Below are 23,520 nucleotides of genomic sequence, written 5' to 3' on the forward strand. Positions count from 1 at the left end.
GCGTCAGCCATTTAACTAATTAAAACCAACCGGCGACGACAACGACGAAGCGATAAATGCAATTGAAGTCCAGAATCTCGTTAGTCTTCATCCCGAATAGGTTATGAGAAGCAATTTTACTACAGGGCTTCCAAGGATGGAATTGTTTTTGCTAGCTTGAACGATTAAACGGTGGTTTGGTTGGTGATTGAACTATTCGAGAATAAAAATTGTGTAACGTCTCCTTCTTTCTAAGCGCTTCATGGAGGCGCATGGTAGTTTGTTAACTTGATGTATGATTTGATGATTGGCTAGCTACGATATTGAGCATTAAAAAAGTAAGATCAACAGATCAACACTGTGAATAAATGGTTTCTACCAGGCTACGTTTTGACGATCTTTATGCAATTTTAGCTATTTGTTTTATCAATAACCAGAAGCTGCGGAAATTATAACAATTGCAAACACACCAAATATCAAAGTATTGCCGTGACAGTAAATGCTATATTATTTCACAAGAAAAACAAAAAACTTTAAAAATACGCAAACCTTTACAAACCTGAAAGTTATGCCTTGGAGGTCATTAAAAGAAAGCTTCAGTAGTAGGTATATCTTTAAAAAACAACAACGATTCGTGGCTATGAGTAATACAACAATGAAAGCGAATCCCACCAACAAACCTGAAGACATTGTTTTTCACCTTGATACTAGTTGCAGGTTGCAACTTGCTGCCTTTCTTTTACACTCTCTAGGTCACAGGCATTGTGGTGCATCAATACTTCCATATACTCGTTTTATGTAACGTTTGTAGTGAAAGGGAGTTGTTTTTAGGCTTGCCCTAAATTGTCCCTTCTGTCCGTTCAAAATGAGGTGAAACAATAACACTATGAATTGAATTATGAAAGCTATAAAGCCACCAAATCAATAGCAGTTCGTGACTCGACTTTCCGAACTCGAGTTATTGAATTTTGAGTAATAGTCTCGGTGAAGTTGTATATAGTTGAACATGAATAAAACAGAAAAATGGCTCAAACATCGGAAATAACATACAGACTACTGTATAATAATAGGATTAAATATTCTCATGTCAGGTGGGAGTTTTGCGCAGTCGAAAAGAAAGCGGAACTATTCAAAGCAGTAGTAACCAGTAGGTAATACTTTCCACTAAGTTGAGAAAATAGAGCAGTCTCCAAATGATGCTAATGTTTTCTAATTATGCCTCTTAGTGTTAAACTTTCCATCAGTAGTAATAATAATTATTTAGGTAAAAATGCAAAAGAAGGTCCGCTCTACAATTAACTTACCGCATCTCTTATATCTGCCACCCAATTTGTGCACAGTTACTTATTCAGCGGTAAGTACTTACTACCTAACCAAGGTAAACCATGTAATAAAAACATCCAGAAACCAGATTCAGCGCCATTCACAATCTCACAAACTGTGTGTGATTGGGTTTTTTCTTGTGCAGAGTTCAATTACCGGGTAGTTGAATTTTGAACAGAGACCCGATCGGATTGCGAACCCTTGAAGTAATCACAATGAAGATGAAGTGGATGCTGATAGTAATTTATATTTGCTGGTTTACTGCACCTTGCGGAAATTGTGAGCAGCGTAATAGTTAGTGTTGATAAACAAACGAAGAGAAATAGATGATTTTTAATAGAGTGAATTTATTTTAGAAACCGAATACAACAAAATGCCAAAAATGTTCCATTACGATCAGTACGATGATTGTCTGTATGAAGATCCTAGTGTAGAAGCGTCATACTGTCTAGTGAGAGTAGTGATTAAGCCTAACAATGGGTCCGAAGTGTGGAAGTTGATTGAAAAATATTCCAGTAATTGGAAGTTGGATCTCAATCATGCTGCATTAGATCGTGGCGTGTGCATCTCTGATATAGAGAATGAAGGAGCTAAGTTAAGGGATCAACACTTCAACGTATCTATTGTGCCGAAATTTGATATAAATTTTCCGGTAATTTTCAGTGTGCTACTAAACACTACTAGCAATAATTTAATACAAGTAACTAGAAGGTTATGCAAAGCTATTAACATATAATGATAGTTGTATAAGGTGTTATTGTGGTATCCGGAGTTCAAAGAAAAATGAATGGCGTAAACTGTTGACCTTTATACACTGCTCGACAAAATGAAAAAAAAAGTGCATCCCAAAAGCTCAAACCGGAAAAATGAAATATTATAGCTATTCGACCATTCCTATGAATTTTGATGCCCCTAGCTATAACCAAAATGCGTCAACTTACGCGACAGCTCACAAAGTAATTGCTCGCCGGGTTTGTTCGTCAACGTTATGTTTTCGAGAAACACCATTAAATCTATGGAAAAAAAAGTTAATGGCTAGGGGCACCAAAATTCACAGGAATGGTTGAATAGCTATAATCCTTCAGTTTTCCGATTTGAGCTTCTGGAGGGCACCTGTGTTGACCTGTCACACGGACGTTGTCCCACACAAAATAAAAAAAAATTATAATACTGACGCAAATCTGTGAGTGAGCGAAATTCTTTAGACAACTTCAGTCTCATACACAAATAAATACAAACCTACAAAACTATTATTCTTATATTAAATATATAAAAATATAGTGACAATATATTTATTGTATATTGAAGGAGCGGGTCGAAAAATGAACCACTCGATCCGGAAGATCGCTGCTGACCTGAATGTCTTAATAATAATATTCAATTTCAATAATTTGGTTGTCACTACACCAAAATTTAGGTAAAAATGTAAGCTTTCAAATGCATAATGTCTGCTGTAGCGCAAACTGCGCAAATTGCCCCTTAAGTGGGAAATGTGATGGCATATTTTTTGTCATATTTTTTAAACTTGAAATTTTACCTAGGATTTAATTTAATCAAACCAATAATAGTTAAAATATGAATTTGGACAAAAATCACAACATTTTTCATAAAATAGTTATAAAAATGTGTTGTGTTGTCACTGTTCCGTTCTCATTATTTTTCACAATGATTGATGAAAATGTGTCAATTGTTTAATAAATACAACTTTTGCTCTACGCTGTTATGCTTGTAAAGCTACAATACCGGAGTTAATAACATTGAATAATTTGAATTACGAAATATCTTCGTTTCATGGTTGGATGCGTTGTTTTGAGTGCATGATTTATATTTCATATCGGCTGGAATTCGAGGGCTGGCGAAAAAATGGGTTCAAAAAACAGTATTTAATCACCAAGAAAAAAAAGGTTAGACCAAAACATCAAGATGAAGTAATGTTTCTATTGAAGAAAACAATTGTTGAATCAGGGAGAGATGATGATAAATCAGATCACAGTTATGAAGAAAAGAGAAAAGATGAGGAAGATGATGATGATTGTTTTGATTTGTAATTAGTTTCTATCATCCATGATGTTTTAATTTTATTAAAAAAATCGTTCATATTTTACCAAAATTTGTTTAATTTGCGGGGTCGTCCATAATTTACTCAATCTTTTTTAATAGGGACGAAGCCCAGTGTCGTTATTTGAGGACAAAGATCATCTAATTTAAAAAAAACGTAAAAAGTGGCGCGAAATCATAAAAAAATGTATTATGTGATTTATGGACAGCCCCAAATAAAAAATGGATGCCAAATTCGTGTTCAGCGCCCCAAAATTAGCTAAATATCATATTTTTGTCGCATTTATCGACATTTTTTTTGCTTGACCAGCCTTTTTACGAATTCGCCCAGCCTTTTTATGAAGTGCACAGTTTGCACATAAATCACTGAACAGGAATGGAACAAACACTATACAACTCAAATAAGTTTTAACAGTCAGAACGCATAAAGAAGCAAAAATTCTAATACAGGCGGTGAAGGGAACCAGAACGTTAGTGTGTTGTCAAAATGAGGCAACTTTTCATTGGATGCATCTACTATTGATGCTGCCCGCTACCGCGCAAAGGCAAACTTTTACTAAAGGAAGTGCATTCCTAGTTCCAAGGTCTGCAATTATGTCGACCGTGCTTGGGAAAGCGATCATAAAACGACCAACCAGAGGTCGAATCTTGCGTTTTGACAAGGCTTGGCAATTTTCGATAATACAATAGGGGTCATTCCATACAAAGTGTGCATGCCACTTGGACACGACCATCACAGATTTTGTTCAAAGTTGGGGGAATTGTTCATCTTCTGTCTCTTTTGAAAAATCCCAATTGTGATTAGAATTGTCGATTAGAATACCCCCCGCTCTCTAGGACCCCCCTCTTTATTGCAAACTCGCGCAATTTTTGTCAAAAATCTCTTTTTTCTTTTTCTTACAATTCATAGATGTAGGATGTCCGAAAAACACTAATAGATGGTTTTTGAAGGAAATAAACCGAGGAATCCAGGAAAAATATAAGTTTTGATCGGAAGTGTTGCCAGATAAATTATTTTTGTAATTGGAGCTAAGTTTACATTTTTCGGCAAATGCAGCCATTTTTATTTTAAATTTGATAATTTCATCGTGTTCCTTGGAAATTTTTCACATAAGAAACAACTATCATCCCGAAGTAATATGAGCCAATCTCGAGATATAACATTCTTACGAAAAAAGTTCTAAACTTCGTAATTATTTTATTTTATAATTTATAGACGTAAGACACCCGAAAAATAGTGATAGGTGAATTTTGAAGAAAATAAACTAAGAAATCCAGAAAAAATATTGTTTTTGCCCGGAAGTGTTGCCAAATAGATTATTTTTGTATTTTATTTTTTTTAATTTGCATTTTTCGGCCAATGCAGCTAATTTTATTTTAAATTTGATGGTTTCATTGTGTTTCTCAGAAAATTTTACGTAAGAAGCACTTACCACCCCATGAACCAATCTTGAGATATAACATTTTTACGAAAAATTAATTACGAAATTCAGAACTATTTTCGTAAAAATGCTATATCTCGAGATTGGCTCATATTACCAAGGGGTGATAAGTGTTTCTGACGTAAAATTTTTCAAGAAATACGATGAAACCATCAAATTGAAAATTAAATTAGCTGCATTTGCCGAAAAATGCAAATTTAGTTCTAAAATTCAAAAATAATCTATCTGGCAACACTTCCGGTCAAAAACAACATTTTTTCTGGATTCCTTGGTTAATTTTCTTCAAAATTCACTCATTACTATTTTCCGGTTGTCTTACGTCTGTAAATTGTAAAAAAATTAATTTTAAGTTTACAACTTTTTTCGTAAAAAATGTTATATCTCGAGATTGGATCATATTACCTCGGGATGATAGTTGTTTCTTATGTGAAATTTTCCAAGAAACACGAGAAAATTATCAAATTTGAAATCAAAATGGCTGCATTTGCCGAAAAATGTAAATTTAGTTTTCAAATACAAAAATAGTTCATCTGGCAACACTTCCGGTCAAAACTTATATTTTTCTGAATTCCTTGGTTTATTTCCTTCAAAAATCATCCATCAGTATTTTTCGGACATCTTACGTCTATGAAGTGTAAGAAAAAGAAAAAAGAGATTTTGAACAAAAAATGCATGACTTTGCAATAAACGGGGGGGGGGGGGGTCCCACAGAGCGGGGGTGCGATACCAAAATTGGGATTTTTCCAAAGTGACAGCAGATGAATAATTCTCCCAACATTGAGCAAAATCTGTGATGGTCGTGTCCAAGTTTGTGCTTTTTCGTGATCACTTCGTATGGAATGACCCATAGTTCGAATTATTGAATTACAATTTTCTGCATTTAGGAGGATTCTTAGTAGATTTTTCAATCGATTGTTGCAAGAACGAAGGAAATCCATTGAAAACTAACCGATTTATTAGCATTTGTAATTGAACATAATTTCCACTTTTTCCGGTTTTAGATTTTCATTTTACATCTCTATGTAGCCGAACTTCCTTAGAACGGTAGTTCTACGTCAAAACTATTTACTGGCTATCCAACAACATAATTAGATTGGTAAAAAATGACGAATCTGTTGCGGATACAGGGTGACAAAAAGTCCGGTCACACAGGAAAATCTCAATATTTCAAAGAATAGGAAGAAAATCTGAATCTGGCTTTCATAGCTTTATTCAGTAACTCATAAAGATACTTAACAGACGATATCTCGGAATTACACCACCTTTCTCTGATCAAACCAGCTTCAGACGTCTCGGAGAGTCGTCGCAAGCGGCGCGCACGTGCTCCATCGGCATCTCGTCCCAGATTTTCGTGATAACTCTTGAATTGCTCCAAATTTGTTATTTTATAGTCGTTCAGCTTCAACATCATGTATCCCCACACGAAATAATCCAGTGGATTCAGATCCGGAGACGACGGAGGCCATTCATTCTTCGAAATGAAATCGGTCAAGTTTTCCTCACACCACGCCTGAACAACCTTTGCGGTGTGGGATGGGGCGCCATCTTGCTGGAAGCAGTAGTAATCGTTTCAAATAATAGTTCAGCTTGAGGCAGAACATTTTCATTCAAAACCGTGTCCAGGTAGTACGCTGCGTTGATTTTGACCCCTTTATCGATAAAAATAAGAGGCAGTTTACCTCTCTTGCTAATGGCTCCCCAAACCATCACTGACGTCTTATTTTGGAACCGGGAGACGTTCAGCTTGTCCGCAGGAGCTTGCTGGAGGCTCACACTACAAACTAGATCATTTTGGCGATTGATGATCTCGTCATCTGCGCGCCAACCGAGCAACTCCCGCGACCGTTGGTACCTCTTGTCCTTTGTAGCTTTGGTAACCCCATGAACCACCTTTTTTTGTACGGTGTAAGTTTTAAATCCTTGCGAAGAAGCAGGCGGATTGATTCTCGGTTCATTTTAAGGTTCCTGGCCAGCTTCCGTGCAGATTGGGCGGGATTCCGGCGAATCCGGCCTCGTATAATCTTTTTCAGCCTTGGAGTTCTCACAGACCTTGGTCGTCCAGATCGTGCCTTGTCCTCGGTGCCTCCGGTCTCTAGGTACTGATTTATGGTCCGGTACACGAATTTCCGGTTGATTCCGAGCGGTTTTAGGTGTTTGAATATGTGTCCGGGTTTGCACCCTTTCACATATTTAGCGATAACAGCTGCTCTTAACTCTGCCATGGCTCACAACTCAATGTAAACAAACTGCACAGAAACGAAACGCTGCCACTTTGGGCAGCAAAGTTAACCCTTTCATTTGACATACAGATGGCACCAGAGAGATGCAACGTGTAGGCTACAGGCGACCCCAAAAAAGTGTGACCGGACTTTTTTGTCACCGTGTAGGTAGCGCTATCCATGTTTTGCTCAGCTAAGCAAGCAAACTTTAAATCAAATCTGCAATGTAACCTTTCAAAATATGTATACAGTCAATCCTGTTTTTGTGCGACTTTTCATATACGGTTTTTTTTATTTGTGCGACTGTTTCTGTGCGATATATGAAAAAGGACCACATCCGACGAGATTTTCAACCATATTGTTTTTTCGATCCTTGAAATGAATTTTAACGCATTACATATGTATTGCGTCAGCCAATTACTATTTGAGCCAGTTTTACGCAGGAAAAGCCACGTATTTCTAGCCTACGAAGAATAGCTGTTGGAAAGATTAGTATGTTTAGACAAGTTACGGTTATCAATCAGATATTCAAACATGTTCTCATAATTATTCTCTAAATCCGAATAATACAGTTTCGAGTTATTTTGAACTGATTTTTTTTTATGTGGTTCCTATCCACCGCATAAAAAAAAGATTTTTTATTAATGCTGTTGAAAATTTGTTTTATAGCTACACGTGAAACTTCAAATGATTTTTTTATGCGATTTTTTTGTGCGGTCCCTATTCCTCGCACAAAAACAGGTTTAACGGTATTGCATACAAGTTGTCGACTAGTGGCAATGTAATAAGATTTCTGGAATTGCCCCATATCAGTTACATGTAAACCTAATAGTAACAATGAATGATTGATTAAAGTTACTGTGCGGCATCGAAGTTACACTACCCACTATGTAACATTTCTGTATCTTAGTGAGATGAAAAATCAGTTCGCAAAACATATGTGACATTTTCTTCTTTCATTTAACCAAGTATATTGCACAATAACTGCAATGAAATCACTGTGCGACTTTTCATTGAATTTTTTTTTTTTTCAAAAAGATGTTACAAATGATGCTTGGGTAACAACAGAATGAGAATCATTTCACACGTCATGCAAATGGCAACCTGCAATGACGAAAAATCGAACAAAATAGCCGGGTGTCACTATTGCGAACACTAACGGCGCTTCTAAGCGCCTCGGAAGCATTTGATTACGAAGAGTAGTTGAGATTTTTCTATCGAGATAACAATAGTAGGATAGTTGTATTCAAGACACGTTTGCATGCTGTAGGAAAACGATATTTTGGCGAACGGTAGAAAAAAAATCACAACTTTTTCAATTATATAAATTAGGGGCGTTAAAAAACGCGTTTTACAATACCGGCAAGTTTGCTCATTTTATCGTTATTTTTTTCCTGTGGGGACTCACTGCGACCAGAGATTAGATCTATTGTGATATTGCCCAGGTGTTTTATGAACTCCGCACTTCATATTATTGGCAGTGTCACTATTGAAGTAAGTGATACGCTTATCATTCATATCCGTGCTTGTGTGTAAGTTTTACCTTTCCGTTTCAAACTTATTGCTCTACTATACCGAGCCTCTGTCCATCCTCACAATATCGCCTAGTTACAATTCCCTGGAGAGAACATTCATACGTTACTAACACTAGTTTTATCATAATAGGGACTTATTTTTGTTAGAAGGAGAGTCAACAGGAGTACTGTAAAATTCAGATTGATAGAATGATACGTGGTGGGGAGCCTGAGAATAAACCCATGCTAAAGTCCTTTGACAACCAAATGGCCTGATTCTACTAAGATTCAATCCCACGACCACCCGCTTACCAAAGCGGACTCTGTAACCTTGCGGCTACGTAGCTCCCTTGCGGGACGATTTAAGTTCTCTCGTTAATTTTTCGCACACACTGCAAGCAGGCAAAGACATATCACAAGTAAACAATCATCATACACACACTTACAACTAGTTACTACCAGTTGCTAAACTGTCTAAACATGTTCAGCAATGCTGTACAGTGCGATCCGCCGGATTCCTCGGTTGGTCCGTCTGCTGTGAAGGGTTGCGATTGAAGGAAGTGATGTAAAATGTTTTTACAATCGTCGTCTGCTCAGCTCTGCCGCACTAAAACCTATCGCTGCTCTGCTTGAGAGGGACGAGCAAGTTGCCAGTAAATTAACCTCAAGCTGCAGTAATCGATAACACAATGAAGACAAAATGTCTGCATGCTAGGCTCTCATACGTGACCACTGAGAGCTCTACCTTCGGTGGGCGTGCGCTCGAGTGAGAAAAAAAACAACAAATCGTTCTGAAAGTCAAATCGTTTGTATACTCAAGTGTCGGCTGTGGTGGGGAAGAAAAGTTGTAATTGGTTGTTTGGTTTGATTTAGACTAACACTGAGAGCTTTGCCTGATATTCGTGCTTGTTTTTAGCTATGATTGGTTGAAACATGCGTTTAACAAGGCTTAACATTTCAAATAGTACAATAGTTAGCGTCACATAATCAAAATTTTCTTCATTTTGGTGGACGCATGACTAATCTTCCAACCGATTGCTGTAATAATGAGGAAAATTCGTCAGAAACTGACTGGGTTTTTGACATTTGAAAGTGGACAATTTCGTGACGCTCTCGATGTTTTCGATTTTTCATTTTGTCCCCTTAATTTAAGGGGACGTAATTCTACGTCAAAAAATGGGTTGTTCAGCTATACCAGTTTTTTGTATCATCTGAAAGAGCTGCAATGTGATTTTCAAAAATTATATATCGCGGTCCTTCGGTTTTTTTATTACGAATTAGAACTGCTCGAAATCTGTTCGAAATCGTGTCAACGACAGTTCGCCCATGTTTTAACTGTCATTCAAGCGAGTTGGAGCGATTTTTATTCTTCATTTGAAAACCGAAGAACAACGATATAAAATTTAAAAAAATCACGTTTTGCTCAAAAAATTACACTCTTTCAACTGATATATAAAAAAAGAAATCCTAGAAATAGCTAAGAAACCAATTGTCCAGTAACAGATCAAGACAGTTTAAAATCAAATGACTATTTTAATCAGGTGTTTTTTTATCTGTTTTCTAGACCTTTGGCGTCGGAACACAAGTTATGTAACGTATGAGTGGAAAGGAGAAGGTTGAGTTTGCGTTACTTATTGTTAGATATGGGGGAGAGGGCTGGTTTAGACAGTCACGTTACTGTAATATATTAAACAAAAATAATCACAAAAACTTTCCTTGAAGGATAAACTTTTATATCGCCTTGTTATAATAAAAGTGTTTTAAGTTTGAGATAAAAGTGTTCGAAGTTTGAATCACGGCCGAAATATTGTTCGAAATTTGAATCAAAGTCGAACTCCAAATTCTTCTTATTTCATGTACAAAACATTCTTATTTTCATGGTTTGTGCATGATGTTTGAATATAAATAGCACTTTATTCAACAATGAAATTATCAAGATGCTAAATTTTGAAGATCAGCGGGAAAATTCATATCCCTTCGATTTTTTATTGCAAGAAGTTACTTAAGCTTATGTTTTCGTAATTTGATGCAGTACGGTATAGTGTTAAGCATATTTTTCTTTTTTTACTCCAAAGTATAAAATTGGCCATGACGCATTCCGGAACACCGAATCCTATAAAGCAAACTTTTCCATACTAGTTGACAAAATAATCAATGCCGAACTCACTGAGAAGTACGATCTGCAGGCGTACACTGAAATTGAATATTGCGAACGCAGGGGAGTGAACGAATTTCCAATAGGTAAATAGAATATGTCAAAAATGGATTTTATTTAAACAAACAATGTTTTTTCGTTTCCTAGATTCACTAGACATCTTCTTCGTGGTCATCATGACAGCTCTTTGCATCGTAGTGATCTTTTCAAGCTGGTATGACTACTGGTGCAAATCGAGCATAGGTCTGGAGCATTACCGCGTAGATTTGCCTAATAAATGTAAGTAATAATTAATTCTTATACTCATTTGAGCTGCGCATTCATTATTAAAATGTAATTAGCAAAAAATGGCAGACAATTTCAGTATTCTATTGCAGTTCAAATCTGTTGGTAAAATGTATTAGTTACACTCGCTAATTTCTACTTATTTCTGGACTGACAGTATCGATGGTTCTTGCCTCATTCTCATTTATCCGTAACTGGTACCGGTTAACTTCTCATTCGAGAGATCCTCTGTGCAGAGACCTCCGGTTTATACAATCAATTCGGTACAATACGTTTGTACTGATTTTAATTGGGCATGCATGCATTCTGGTTCAGACTAGGACAGGCTGGTTTGTGGAGGAACGCTTCCGTCAGCCAGAGATTATGATCATCGTGAATGGTTTCCAGATTGTAACAACGTTCTTCGCAATCAGTGCGCTAGTATTTACCATCATGTACATTCAAAAGGCCCAAAACAGTAACCGAAAACCCGGCGCATTAGGAATGATATTGATTGTTACGTTTCGCTATATTCGGTAAGGTGCTGTCTCAGCTAAGGTAACCTTCAATTGCAAACCAGGGTTGTTTCACAGGCTAACTCCAGTGTATGCGTTAGTTCTGCTTTTTGAAGCTACATGGTTCGTACGAGCACAGGATGGACCCTTCTGGCGGAGAGCTGCCGAAACAGAGCTAACCTATTGCCGACGAAATTGGTGGATCAATTTACTGTACTTGAACAATTACCTAAGACTTGATCAACCGGTATGAATTCAACGCGTTTCATTTTGAACTATAAATATGAATAAAGTGTATAAAACTATTTCTAGTGTATGCAACATTCGTGGTACTTGGCATGCGATTTTCAGTTATCTATTATAGGAGTAATTCTGGTGACGTTAATGTTACGATTACCAAAACTAAAAGTAAAATTATTGGTGACTGCAGCGGTTATTTCGTTCATTATTCCTTCAGTCGTTATTTACTGGAACGCATTCGATGGAGCAACCATTTTCTCCCCAGAGTAACCATATTGAAAATTGTCTAATTAGCAGTGGTGGGCACCATTCCGCTAATTCGCTAATTAGCGACGCTAAAATTCAGTTAGCGAATTAGCGATTTCGTTAATTTTTGAGCTGGTTAGCGAAACTGTTAGCGTCGCTAAAATTTTGGCCTTCGAAACGCTAATCGCTAATTCGCTTAATTTTGTAGAGAAGCGACAATAGAAATATTTAGAAAAAAAAAATGAATTGCTGATGGCGTACGTAAATTGCTTCGAAAGATGAATCTACTTTACTGCGAAAGTCACTTTTGTCAGTTTTTTTACCCTAGAATGGAGTTTCAGTTATCGTACAAGCCACAGGAGCATTTTGAAGAACAAGCACAAGGTCTAGATTGAATTTTCGGCACACCAAGAACTTTAGTAAATTGCAATGCGCTTGAAATTATAACAACTTTGGTTCTACTTTTTCGATTAAGATAATAATTGAATTTTTATGAAAACATTCCTAAGAGTATCTTTTTTCAATGCAAGCTAAATAACTTTTGTTATTCTTATTTTTACAAAATCAAATATGAATACCGTTTCGTGAACCTCTTATTGTAAATAGCTTTAAAAAGTAATTGTTTTCGTTTGTTTAACCAAAAAAGATCAAAGTGGTCCAAATCTTACAAAACACGAGCAATAAATATAACGATATGACTATTTACATATTAAAAAGTTAGCGATTAGCGAAAGTTCCGCTAATATGGGTTTAGCGTTTAGCGTTTAGCGATTATCGAGCTAACTTTTCCGGTTAGCGGCTTAGCGGTTAGCGTCGCTAAATTTTCGATTAGCGGTGCCCACCACTGCTAATTAGTTATAAAAAAAACATTTTGAATTTTTCCAGAGGCAGACGATTTGTTTTTTGGTACGATGTCGGTTATCACAAAACTTATTTACCGATGCACATGAACTTGAATATGTACATTTATGGAGTAATAGTTGGGGTTCTCTATTGGAAAATTAAAAAAGCGAACATCAACCTGGGATCCAATAGGGTAATACATGATACAAAAATAAAAACTCTTATATTTTTATTGCGTACAGTTTAAACTATCTTTCAACTTTTTCAGATTTTTCGGGTAACCTGGTATCTACTGTTCTTAGTTTGGCCGGTACTGTTCCTCTCCGGGCAACATTTTTATACCCATGATTACTCGAAACCCTCCCTCTGGATGGCAGTTTATTTCACAGTTGCCCGTGGCTTGTGGGCCTTCCTGCTTGCTATTGGATTTTTCGGATTCCTTTACCGGGTGAACAAACCGTTGCATCGGCTGCTCAATATTCGACTGTTCGAAGTTCTCGGTCGTTTAACATACGGTGCATATGTAGGACACTTTTTCATCATGAAAATGATGTTCTACAACATACGACACGTGGAAGACTTAGGAGTTTTTGATACGGTGAGCTCACAAGTGTACACAAACAAGTTATTTTCTCCATTACCAGACCAATTATATTTCAGTCGATAAGAATTAACGCGACCCTCTATTTGTCGTACATTCTATCGTTAGTATTGACCTTGCTGGTGGAGCTACCGGTTTCAGCTCTTCAGAAGCAGCTAATAGACCATTTTATAAAACCTAACAAACGACAAGCTCGAGGAGAAGAAGAAGGAGAAAGAAATGAAGCTCAAAATTCGACAAAAATTGCTAATAAAATGGAGGGTTATACAAACGATGCCTTCAAAGCAACCTTCAAGGAAGGCAATGACATGCAAGAATTCAATCAGCAGTAATCATAAAATTGAAAAAATAAAAATTCAATTAGTTTTTTTCCGATAGGTATTTGTATCCCAACGGGTTCGTGTAAGGAATCAATAAATTTCCCAAAAAGGTGTTTTGGCTTGTTTTTTGTTGTTGTGGTGTAAAAAGCGACACAGAAAAATAATCTTTAGCATTTATCTAAAGGTAAGTCTGAATATGAAGAAAAAAACATGCGATAAAAAAATTAAACCTAAAGGATCGTAGGATCGTAGCGCTAGCACCTCAATTGTCTTGTACACTAAAGCAGTTGACTGCAAAGTCTGTGGTGGCAAAGATCGAGCACCAAAATGGAATGTAGCACCAAGACTTTGCTTTTTACTTAAAATCTTCAGGAGAAGTTGTTTGATAATGCTGGTAACCTGGTATCTACTGTTCTTAGTTTGGCCGGTACTGTTATTATATTTGAAATAACTTTTCGTTAAATAGTGGAGTAATCTCGCATATGAAAAACTGTTTCTGATCGTAGTACTTTTCCAATGATGATACCAAACTTTACTTATAAATTCAAAAAATCATTTCTCTGTGCCTTTTTTTTTACATCGAAACAAAATTTAAAAATATCACCTCCGACTGATGAGGAGAACACCTTGCGAAATTCAATACACATGCTGTAATGATCTCAATATCCTTGTCATGACACGTGAACCAGGATTATGTTTTCCCCAAACCAGTCAGTTGTTATTCTGCAGAAATATCACTTTGTGCACTACTTGCCAGTTAGTGAACGTTTGAAAAATTTGTAATTTTTTAACTTAAAAATCAGAGAAATCGTAGAAATCTAAAAAATTACGTAGTGCATCGAGTAGTTGAAGGAAAAGAAGTTTTTTTTTTTAATTTAAATCTCCTATTGTATACTTTCGATGCAACATCATTAGACTTAGATAACATACCTGATAGCAATTTATAACCAAACGTATTAGTATCTCCATTTCCGCAGTGGTTTTTTATAGTCAAATTTACAGGTAATTTACAGCATCGAAGTGTGTTACTCACTAACTGACACTACAACACTTAAACATGAAAACTGTTCACTTTGAAGCTAATCGTTATCCTGTTTTCCTTATTGGGACCATATCATGGACATATTTTCCCTAGATGATGATTCTGAAATTGAAAACAAGAATAAATATTAATTGAGTTTTTTCCCTTGGGTATTTTAAGAACATATGAATATTTCTAGGTTGTTAAACGGCTGGGCACGTGTCACTTGAGACCCGATTGTGGTCATTCACCTCTGTCCAGCAACTCCTATCCCAACCACCACGAGGTGCCGACCGGGATTCATATTTATATTTATATTTACTGAATTGATTTCAACCAACACAAGGTCTAAGTGAAATGTTGAAGCTATGTGGCTGGGAAAAGCCACCTTGAGAAGAAATCGATTCATTCTTAAAGTGGCATAGAAACCAAGCGTTTTTCCAAAAAACATATATATAACATAATTAAAAAAAAAAAACAAATACAAATGCACTATTCACATTTAAAAGCTCAAATCCTGACGATGGTTACAAACTCTGGTCATATGCCGTACTGATTCATGCGAGCCGTAGTTAGTACGGTGAGTCCCAAAATGCAGCAGCTGTTCATGTCGTTGAGCTCGAGCTGGACAGTGCAAGTTAAGCGACGAAAGTATTTCAGAACAGCCATAAACACCCAGCAGGATTTTGTGGGCCATATTAGCGATAAGACCCTGCCGTGTCGTTGAAAGAGCGGTGTGAGACCAACTAATGAACATAGTTCTTCATACGGTGGCAAGTTATCTGGATTCCTCCACGGTAACAAACGACAAATACGACGGACAAAGCGTTTTCGGATACACTCAATGCGATTGGACCAAAATTCAAAGTGTGGATCCCAAACAACACAGCTGGTTTTTGATATTGGTCGTACAAGCGAGCAGAAAAGAGTGCGCCATGTGACTGGATCTTGATATTCTTTTCCAATTTTTAGAATGAGTCCTAACTGTCGATTACCTCTATTGATGATTATCTCATAATGTTGTCGAAACGTAAGCTGATCATCCAGAACAACACCGAGGTCAGTAACAACATTATTACGTTGCAAGGAGTGATTCTAGGTTGGCAGACTACAGTCTCAGGCAGTCATTGTCGTTGCGAATAATCATGTAGTTTTTCGCATCATCTGCATAGAACAATCTTGTTCCTGTCGGTAACAGGATAGATAAGTCATTTATAAATAGTGGTCCTAAAACGCTACCCTGAGGTACTCCTGAATTATTCCCGAACCAAACAAATGTTGACGCTCCCAATTTTATTGCCATTCTGCGATGTTGTAGATATGAGGAAAGCCATGCTAACAAATTTGCCGATACGCCCAACTTATCGAGTTTAGCTAGCAGAATTTCATGGTCGACACGGTCAAAACCAGCCTTCAGATCAGTATAAATGGCATCAATTTCATCACGTTGATCCATTGTTCGAAGGCATAAGGGGGTAAATTCCAGCAAATTTGAAAATTTGTACACAATAACTTCCAGTACTTTCGAGCAGGCACACAAAAAGCTTATTCCACGACAGCTTTCTGCGTCAAATTTTTCGCCTGTTTCGAAAACAGGAAACATGAAGGATGATTTCCAACTTCGAGGAAATTGCTGACAGCGCATAGAGAGATTAAATAACAAAGTATCAGGCGATTTCATAGACTCGCAACATTTTTTCAGCAAGACTGTTGGAATGCCGTCCGGTCCAGCGCTGTACGATTGTTTTATTTTACAGATAACTTCGGTAGCTTCAACTTTAGTGATTTTGAATGATGGAGCTGTAACCACATCACGAAGAACGAATTGTAGAGTAGTGAGGGGCAAAAGTACGCACGGGGTAAAAGTACGCATTGGCCTTTCCGGAACATACGAGCAATGTAAACTGGCAACGCTGTATGAATTTGCAGCATTATAATGTCAGTGTTTTAAACATGTGAACACATAAGATTCCGTTTTAATTGTGTGAAGTTATGTGGAAAGTTGTGTTTTGAGCGGTTTTGATCTAACTTTCTTAGTTTTGGGGACTATGATTCACTTATTGGTAAACTTCAGAAACTCGAAAACAACAAAACCCAAAAATCTTTTGTATAAGTGTGGTTTGTAGGGTGAATTTGTTTTGCCGGGAATATTTTGGTGTTTGTCATAAAAACCAAATTAGTTCGAAAACTCATTGTGGGGCAAAGGTACGCATGAACCGCGAGGTAAAAGTACGCACTAAGTTTCTAACCGTAACCGTAAGAAAAATTCCAAGATGGTGACTTCCGGTTTCTAGAAAACAACCTAAAATACTCCCAATATGTGTATTTCCATAATCGAAATGATGCCCAGAGAATGAAAAACGACCCCAGACATTATTTTAGATTCCAGAAGGAGATTTCCGGTTTCTGGAAAACAACAAAATATGATCAAATATTAGGTAATAATGGTATTAGACTGGGACACGGTTAGATGGGAAAAAAGCGATGGTGTTATTTTTTCGCTCCCATGCACTTTTCGTGTTCCTTATAGGTCCTATATCAACTGTGTAACTTTTCAGATCGATCGGTGGAACGCCCGATTTTTAAAGCTTCCATACGATTTCATATGGGAAAAACCACTTTTTCAAAATATTTTCTATAGAGATGTCCAGTTGGCTCTTAAAAATATATCAATACATGATATTCATAGGAAATTTTCCTGGGAAAAACTCTTTTGAAGACCGCACGGCGCTATTTTGCTTGTGAAAAAAGATATTCACCCAAGCATGAATGAATATCTGACGAACGGCTCACCATTGAATTTTTCTAGCAATACTGCTGCAGCATGCTGCTGTGGCAAATTCAACCATGTGATAAGAAATGATATCGCTTAAATTTATCTTGGAGGCTTCCCCGAAGATTCTATGAGCCAAAATCACAATTTGAAAATTAATTCCACGCGAAATTATTTTTCATACTCAAGCAAGTTTGCAATAGCAGCATGCTGTAGCAGTGTTGCTGGAAAATTTCAATGGTGAGCCGTCCGTCAGACATTCAATCAGTTTGGGGTGAATAGTACAAGCATTGTAGCGCCTTACGGTCTTCATAAGAGTTTTTCCCAGGAAAATGTCCTACAAATATCATGTATTGATGTATTTTTAACAGCCAACTGGACTTCTCTAGAGAATAAGTATTGAAAAAGTGGATTTTCCCATATAAAATCGTATTGAAACTTTAAAAATCGGGCGCAAATCGGACGTTTCACCGATCGATTTGAAATGTTAAACAGTTGTTATGGGACCCATAAGGAACACGAAAAGTGCATGGGAGTTAACATTTATTTTTTGTCCCACCCTAATGGGTATTTCCAGAATCGGGATGATCCCCTGAGACCATAAAGTACCCCAGACTCCATTTTGAATTTCAAGGTAGTCTTACTTACCTTACCAAACAGTCCCAAGCCGTGGTGTGGCCTTTGCTGTACGTAAGAGTCGTCTCCATTCCACTCGGTCCATGGCTGCAGTTCGCCAGCTCTGCAGTCTGCGTAGGGTCCGCAGGTCGTCTTCCACCTGATCGATCCACCTTGCCCGCTGTGCACCTCTCCGTCTCGTCCCTGACGGATTGGTTTCAAGAACCATCTTTACCGGGCTGTCGTCTGACATCCTTACAACATGCCCAGCCCACCGCAACCTGCCTATCTTAGCGGTGTGAACGATAGATGGCTCCCCAAGCAGCTCCTGCAGTTCGTGGTTCATTCGCCTTCTCCACACTCCGTTTTCCATCTGCAGTCCACCGAAGATGGTACGCAACACCTTCCGCTCGAAGACCGCAAGGGCGCGTTGGTCCTCCACAACCATAGTCCATGTCTCATGCCCGTAGAGGACTACCGGTCTGATCAGCGTCTTGTAGATGGTTAACTTGGTGCGGCGACGAATTCTACTCGATCGGAGCGTCCTCCGGAGACCAAAGTATGCGCGATTTCCTGCCATAATGCGCCGTTGAATTTCTCTGCTGGTATCGTTGCCGGCAGTTACCAGTGAGCCCAGATACACGAACTCATCAACCACCTCGACTTCATCACCACCAATTTGAACTCGAGGTGGGAGGTTAGCACTGTCCTCTCGTGAACCCCTTCCTTTCATGTACTTCGTCTTCGATGCATTGATGACCAGTCCAATCCGTTTGGCTTCAGCCTTTGGTCCGATGTACGTATCCACCATCTTCACAAAGGTCCGAGCCACAATGTCAATATCGTCGGCGAAACCAAACAGTTGAACCGACTTTTGGAATATCGTGCCACTCGTGTTAATCCCCGCTCTTCTAATGACATTTCAAGGTAGTCACTTCCGGTTTTTAGGAAACAATCTAGAAAAGATGCCCTGAAGAAATGATGTCCTGAGACCGACAATCGACTTCAGATGCCATTTTCAAATAAAATACGATATTGTTGGTGAATTCCGGTTCATCTGGAGTCGTTTTGAGGTCTCTTGACATCATTCCAATTCCGGAAGTACTCATATGAGGTGGTATGGTAAAAATCGCGTTAGGAGTTGATTTCTGGTCTCTGCGTAGTGCGTATCATCCCGATCCCTGAAATACGCATATTGGATGATATACGGCCATTTTAGGTTGTTTTCTGGAAACCAGATATCACCATTTCGGAATTCAAAATGGCGTCTGGAGTTGATTTTTGATCTCAGCATCAATTTGATTCCGAAAATACCCATATTTGGTAGTATTCGACCATATATGGTTGTTTTTCGGAAAGCGGAAGTCACCATTTTGGAATCCAAAATGGCGTCTCGGGACGTTTTCGAATTTCTAAGCACAATTCCGGTTTTGAAAATACCCATATTGGATGATATTTAACCTTGTTTCATTTATTTATTTCTATGGCCTCCAAAGCCACAGTGCACAATAGTCCAGCAATTAATTTTAGGGGGAAATTTGGGTCTAGAGCTCTATAGCAACATTTTAGAGAAAAACTTTCTTCTACAAAGTTGTTACATATGATAAAGCGCTTATTGAAAAATTATCAAACATTAGGTTGACCAACATTTTCGATGCAATCAAGTATCTAACCTTTTTATCTTTGTAGATAGAAGAAAAACTTGTTCTACAATGTTATAGCTCCATTAATTTTAAGTAACTATGTAAAAAAAGTTTTCTCTATCTTTGAAAACAACCGATTTATATTGAAAAAACCCATTATGCGCTCTAACTTTTTTATTTCAAGTTTCATCTCAAAACTGTCTTTGAACAACTTTTAGAGCTTTTTAAGAGAAACAATTTGCAATGCTGACATCGTAAATATCTCAATTTTACTCAAAGTTATTAATATTTTTCATAAAAAATATGCGTTTTTCATTTGTATGTCATTCTTTTTGGGGTAAACATAAAAAATATCTCTTAGTCTCATTTTGAAGGGCATACTTGACTTTATAAATGGGAGAATTTTTAAAAATATGTTTTTTTTTTAATTTGAGTAAATTCAATTTAAATTCAGTAATGCATAAATCTGTACTCATAGAGTCGTAGTTGCCTCGATGAAAATCAAATGCGTTGGGGTCAAAGTCATCGATAAACGTCTGTTTTAAGTGTCTATGTAAGCTAACCATCACAGGCGGATGATAAGCGTCAACGACACATGGCAGATATATTACAGGAAAGCAATGAATAATGATTGACGAAAATTAGGTCCAGCAGTCTATCATTCTGATTGTGAACTGTCCGGACTTGATACAAGCCATGTAATGCGACACCATCCAGTAAGCAGAAACTACTCGCATTAACAGAAGAATGCAGGGTGTCGACAATGAGGTAGTTGGGATACGAGTAACCTTAGCGGAGATCGAGTAACCAACCCCCGGTGGAAACTATGGTCGTAGGCTGACAGAGAAAGGGGATCGTACGCGGCCTCTGTGGATACAACGGGGGTTGGTTACCCGATCTCCTCTTAAGGGGTGGCGTACCGCAGCGTCTGACCCGGAGCGGGCGGCTGAATTGTGAAATGCGGTTCCTCGCCAGCTATACCTAAGAAGGCAGCTCCGTCGCGAGACTAGGTATCGCAGCCCAGGTAAGGCAGCATACCGAAGGTAAAATACTACGAACAATCCAGATATAAATTGGAACGTAATAATTGGCATGGACCTAGGCGAACGAAAAAGGACGATTATCGGAAACTCGATACCTGGAATGTAAGAACTTTACTCGAACCGGCATGTGCAGGTATCCTGGCTAGAAAGCTGCAGAAGGTGAATGTGGAGCTTTCTGCCATACAGGAGGTGAGGTGGCCGAAAACGGGAGAACGCGAATTCCGGGCAGTAGATCCTATTGCGGGCACTTCATTTAAGTACCACATCTACTACAGTGGCGGCGTAAAAGCAGAAAGGGAACTGAAACATGTCAGCCCCTGTTATGTGCAACGACAGGGAGGGGAACCTGATTACCTAGAGAATGGAGGTGGCCAGGCGTTGGAAGAAACACTTTATTGTGCTGTTGAATGGTGAAGAAAACAGCGTAGTCGAAAGGAGCAGGATGGAGGATGATGGCAGAGCTGTGGACCTACCATCCATGGACGAGGTTAAGAAAGCAGTGAAAAAGTTGAGGAACTGCAAGGCAGCTGGTAAGGACGGCATTCCGAACAGTTGTATCGTGCTTTACACCGGATCATGCTGAGCGTGTGGTCCGATGAAGAATTGCCCTCGGACTGGTTAGAGGGTCTTGTATGTCCGATATACAAGAAAGGCCACCGCCTGTACTGTAGCAATTATCGGAACATGACCATTCTCAACACCGTTTACAAAATTCTCTATATGCATGTGTTTTTTTTTTTTTTTTTTTTTTTAAAGGTGGCGGGGAAATCTGCAAACAGACACCTGAGAAGAGAACTCAGGGTGTGGGGATGAGACTAGGGGAGAGATGCTGGGGTAGTTACACTCGCCCAGACACCTACTGATCCCTGTCCCGACCCACTAAAACCCCTCCAGTCTCCAGCCCTGGTCTTCCCGGAACGACGGTTAAGTATTACGTCGGGGAGTGGCTTTTGTGCGTGATGCACCCTCTTTACTCTTATAACCTCCTAGCTAACTACCTGGAGACTGGTAATTAGCTACCACTGGCGTGTTGGTGGTTGACCCGCCACACACGTTGCAGCTCCAGAACAATCTGAGAGGCGGCCGCACAGACCGCGTTCCAGATGTCCAGGCCCGCTCACAGCCATCATGTTGCTCCTCGCTCTTGCGAAACGGGGGCATACGAAGAAGACATGCTCAGCAGTCTCCTCCTCCTCCACGCACTCGGGACACATGGGGGACACCGCGTGTCCGAACCTGTGCAGATATTGCCTGAAACAACCATGGCCTGACAGGATTTGTGTCAGGTGGAAGTTCACTTCACCATGTCGTCTCCCGACCCAGCCGGATATCTCCGGTATGAGTCGGTGCGTCCATCTGCCCTTTGTGGAGTTGGACCGTTCCCGCTGCCAGCGGAGCATCGAGAATGACCTTCTGGTACCTCGTATGCCCCTTGTGTCACGTTGGTCGAAACACTCTCTGTCCTCCTTGATGGCGATGCTGATAGGCATCATGCCGGACAAGACACAGATTGCATCGTATGACACCGTACGATACGCACTCGCAACTCTCAGGCACATGAGCCTGTAGGTACTTTCCAGTTTACCACGGTAACTGTTAGTACCTAGCGCTCTGGACCACACTGGCCCACCATACCTAAGTATGGACGAAACCACGCTGGCAAGAAGTCTTCGCTTGCTGCCATAAACCGCTGAGCTATTGGACATCATACGAGATAGTGCTGCAATAGCCGATGAGGCCCTCTTACAGGCATAGTCGACGTGACTCCCGAACGTGAGCTTGTCGTCCACCATAACCCCCAAGAGCTTCAGGGATCGCTTCGAGGTGATGGTGCAGTCTCCGACTCTGACCACCGCCTGTTGCGCGAGCTCCAGTTTCCTGGAGCGCATCCAGTCCTCGACCTTGCGTATACAGTGCGCGGCCGTCAACTCGACCTCCTCGATAGACTCGCCGTAAACCTCCAGCGTTATGTCGTTGGCAAAGCCGACGATCACAACCCCTACAGGGAACTTGAGTTTCAACACTCCGTCATACATGACATTCCACAACACCGGGCCCAGGATAGAACCTTGCGGAACTCCTGCGGTAATTGGGACGCACTTCTGACCCTCCTCCGTGTCGTAAACAAGTACTCGATTCTGGAAATAATTTTCCAGAATCTTGTACAGCGACACCGGTACATGGATGCTCCTGAGCGCGAGCGCTATGGAGTCCCAACTGGCACTATTGAACGCATTCTTCACGTCGAGCGTGACGATTGCGCAGTAGCGTATTACCCTTCTCTTGCGCTGGATTGCTACCTCCGCCGTCTTGATGACGGAAGAGATTGCGTCCAGCGTGGACCTGCCCTTCCGGAAGCCGAACTGGTTACTTGCCAGACCGTGTACACCCTCCGTGTACCTCACCAGTCTGTTGAGGATGATCCTCTCAAGCACCTTGCCCGCGGTGTCCAGCAGGTAGATAGGCCTATATGCCGATGGGTCCCCTGGCGGTTTCCCAGCCTTCGGCAATAAGACCAGTCTCTGCCGCTTCCACCTGTCCGGAAAGAGACAGTCATCCAGGCACCTCTGCATGACTGCCCTGAACAGCCCGGGGGCCGTTTTTATCGCCAGCCTGATCGCCAGGTTAGGGATACCATCCGGTCCCGGTGCCTTGCTCACCTTTAGGGATTTGGCGATCACGATGAGTACCTCATTCGTAACCCTT

At 39.4% G+C, this 23,520-nt stretch overlaps 2 protein-coding genes across 2 annotated transcripts in view; one reads left to right on the forward strand and one right to left on the reverse strand.

Annotated features, from left to right (window-relative positions):
* The window catches only part of LOC129721106 (uncharacterized), a 173,723-nt gene that overhangs the window by 129,138 nt on the left and 21,065 nt on the right, over window positions 1–23,520 (reverse strand). Inside the window, exon 2 of the mRNA XM_055673262.1 lies at window positions 14,650–14,863. The gene's annotated coding sequence lies outside the window, so the exon portion shown is untranslated. The remainder of the gene's footprint in view (window positions 1–14,649; window positions 14,864–23,520) is intronic.
* Window positions 1,460–14,094, forward strand: LOC129721109 (nose resistant to fluoxetine protein 6-like). Its single transcript, XM_055673281.1, has 11 exons — window positions 1,460–1,596; window positions 1,659–1,954; window positions 10,611–10,776; window positions 10,838–10,969; window positions 11,133–11,490; window positions 11,548–11,716; window positions 11,782–11,975; window positions 12,841–12,991; window positions 13,067–13,396; window positions 13,459–13,903; window positions 13,964–14,094. The coding sequence occupies exons 1-10, from the start codon at window positions 1,518–1,520 to the stop codon at window positions 13,729–13,731; spliced, it is 2,148 nt and encodes a 715-aa protein (XP_055529256.1). The 5' UTR covers window positions 1,460–1,517; the 3' UTR covers window positions 13,732–13,903; window positions 13,964–14,094.

The sequence above is a fragment of the Wyeomyia smithii genome, chromosome 2, assembly GCF_029784165.1.
Source record: "Wyeomyia smithii strain HCP4-BCI-WySm-NY-G18 chromosome 2, ASM2978416v1, whole genome shotgun sequence".
NCBI lineage: Eukaryota > Metazoa > Arthropoda > Insecta > Diptera > Culicidae > Wyeomyia > Wyeomyia smithii.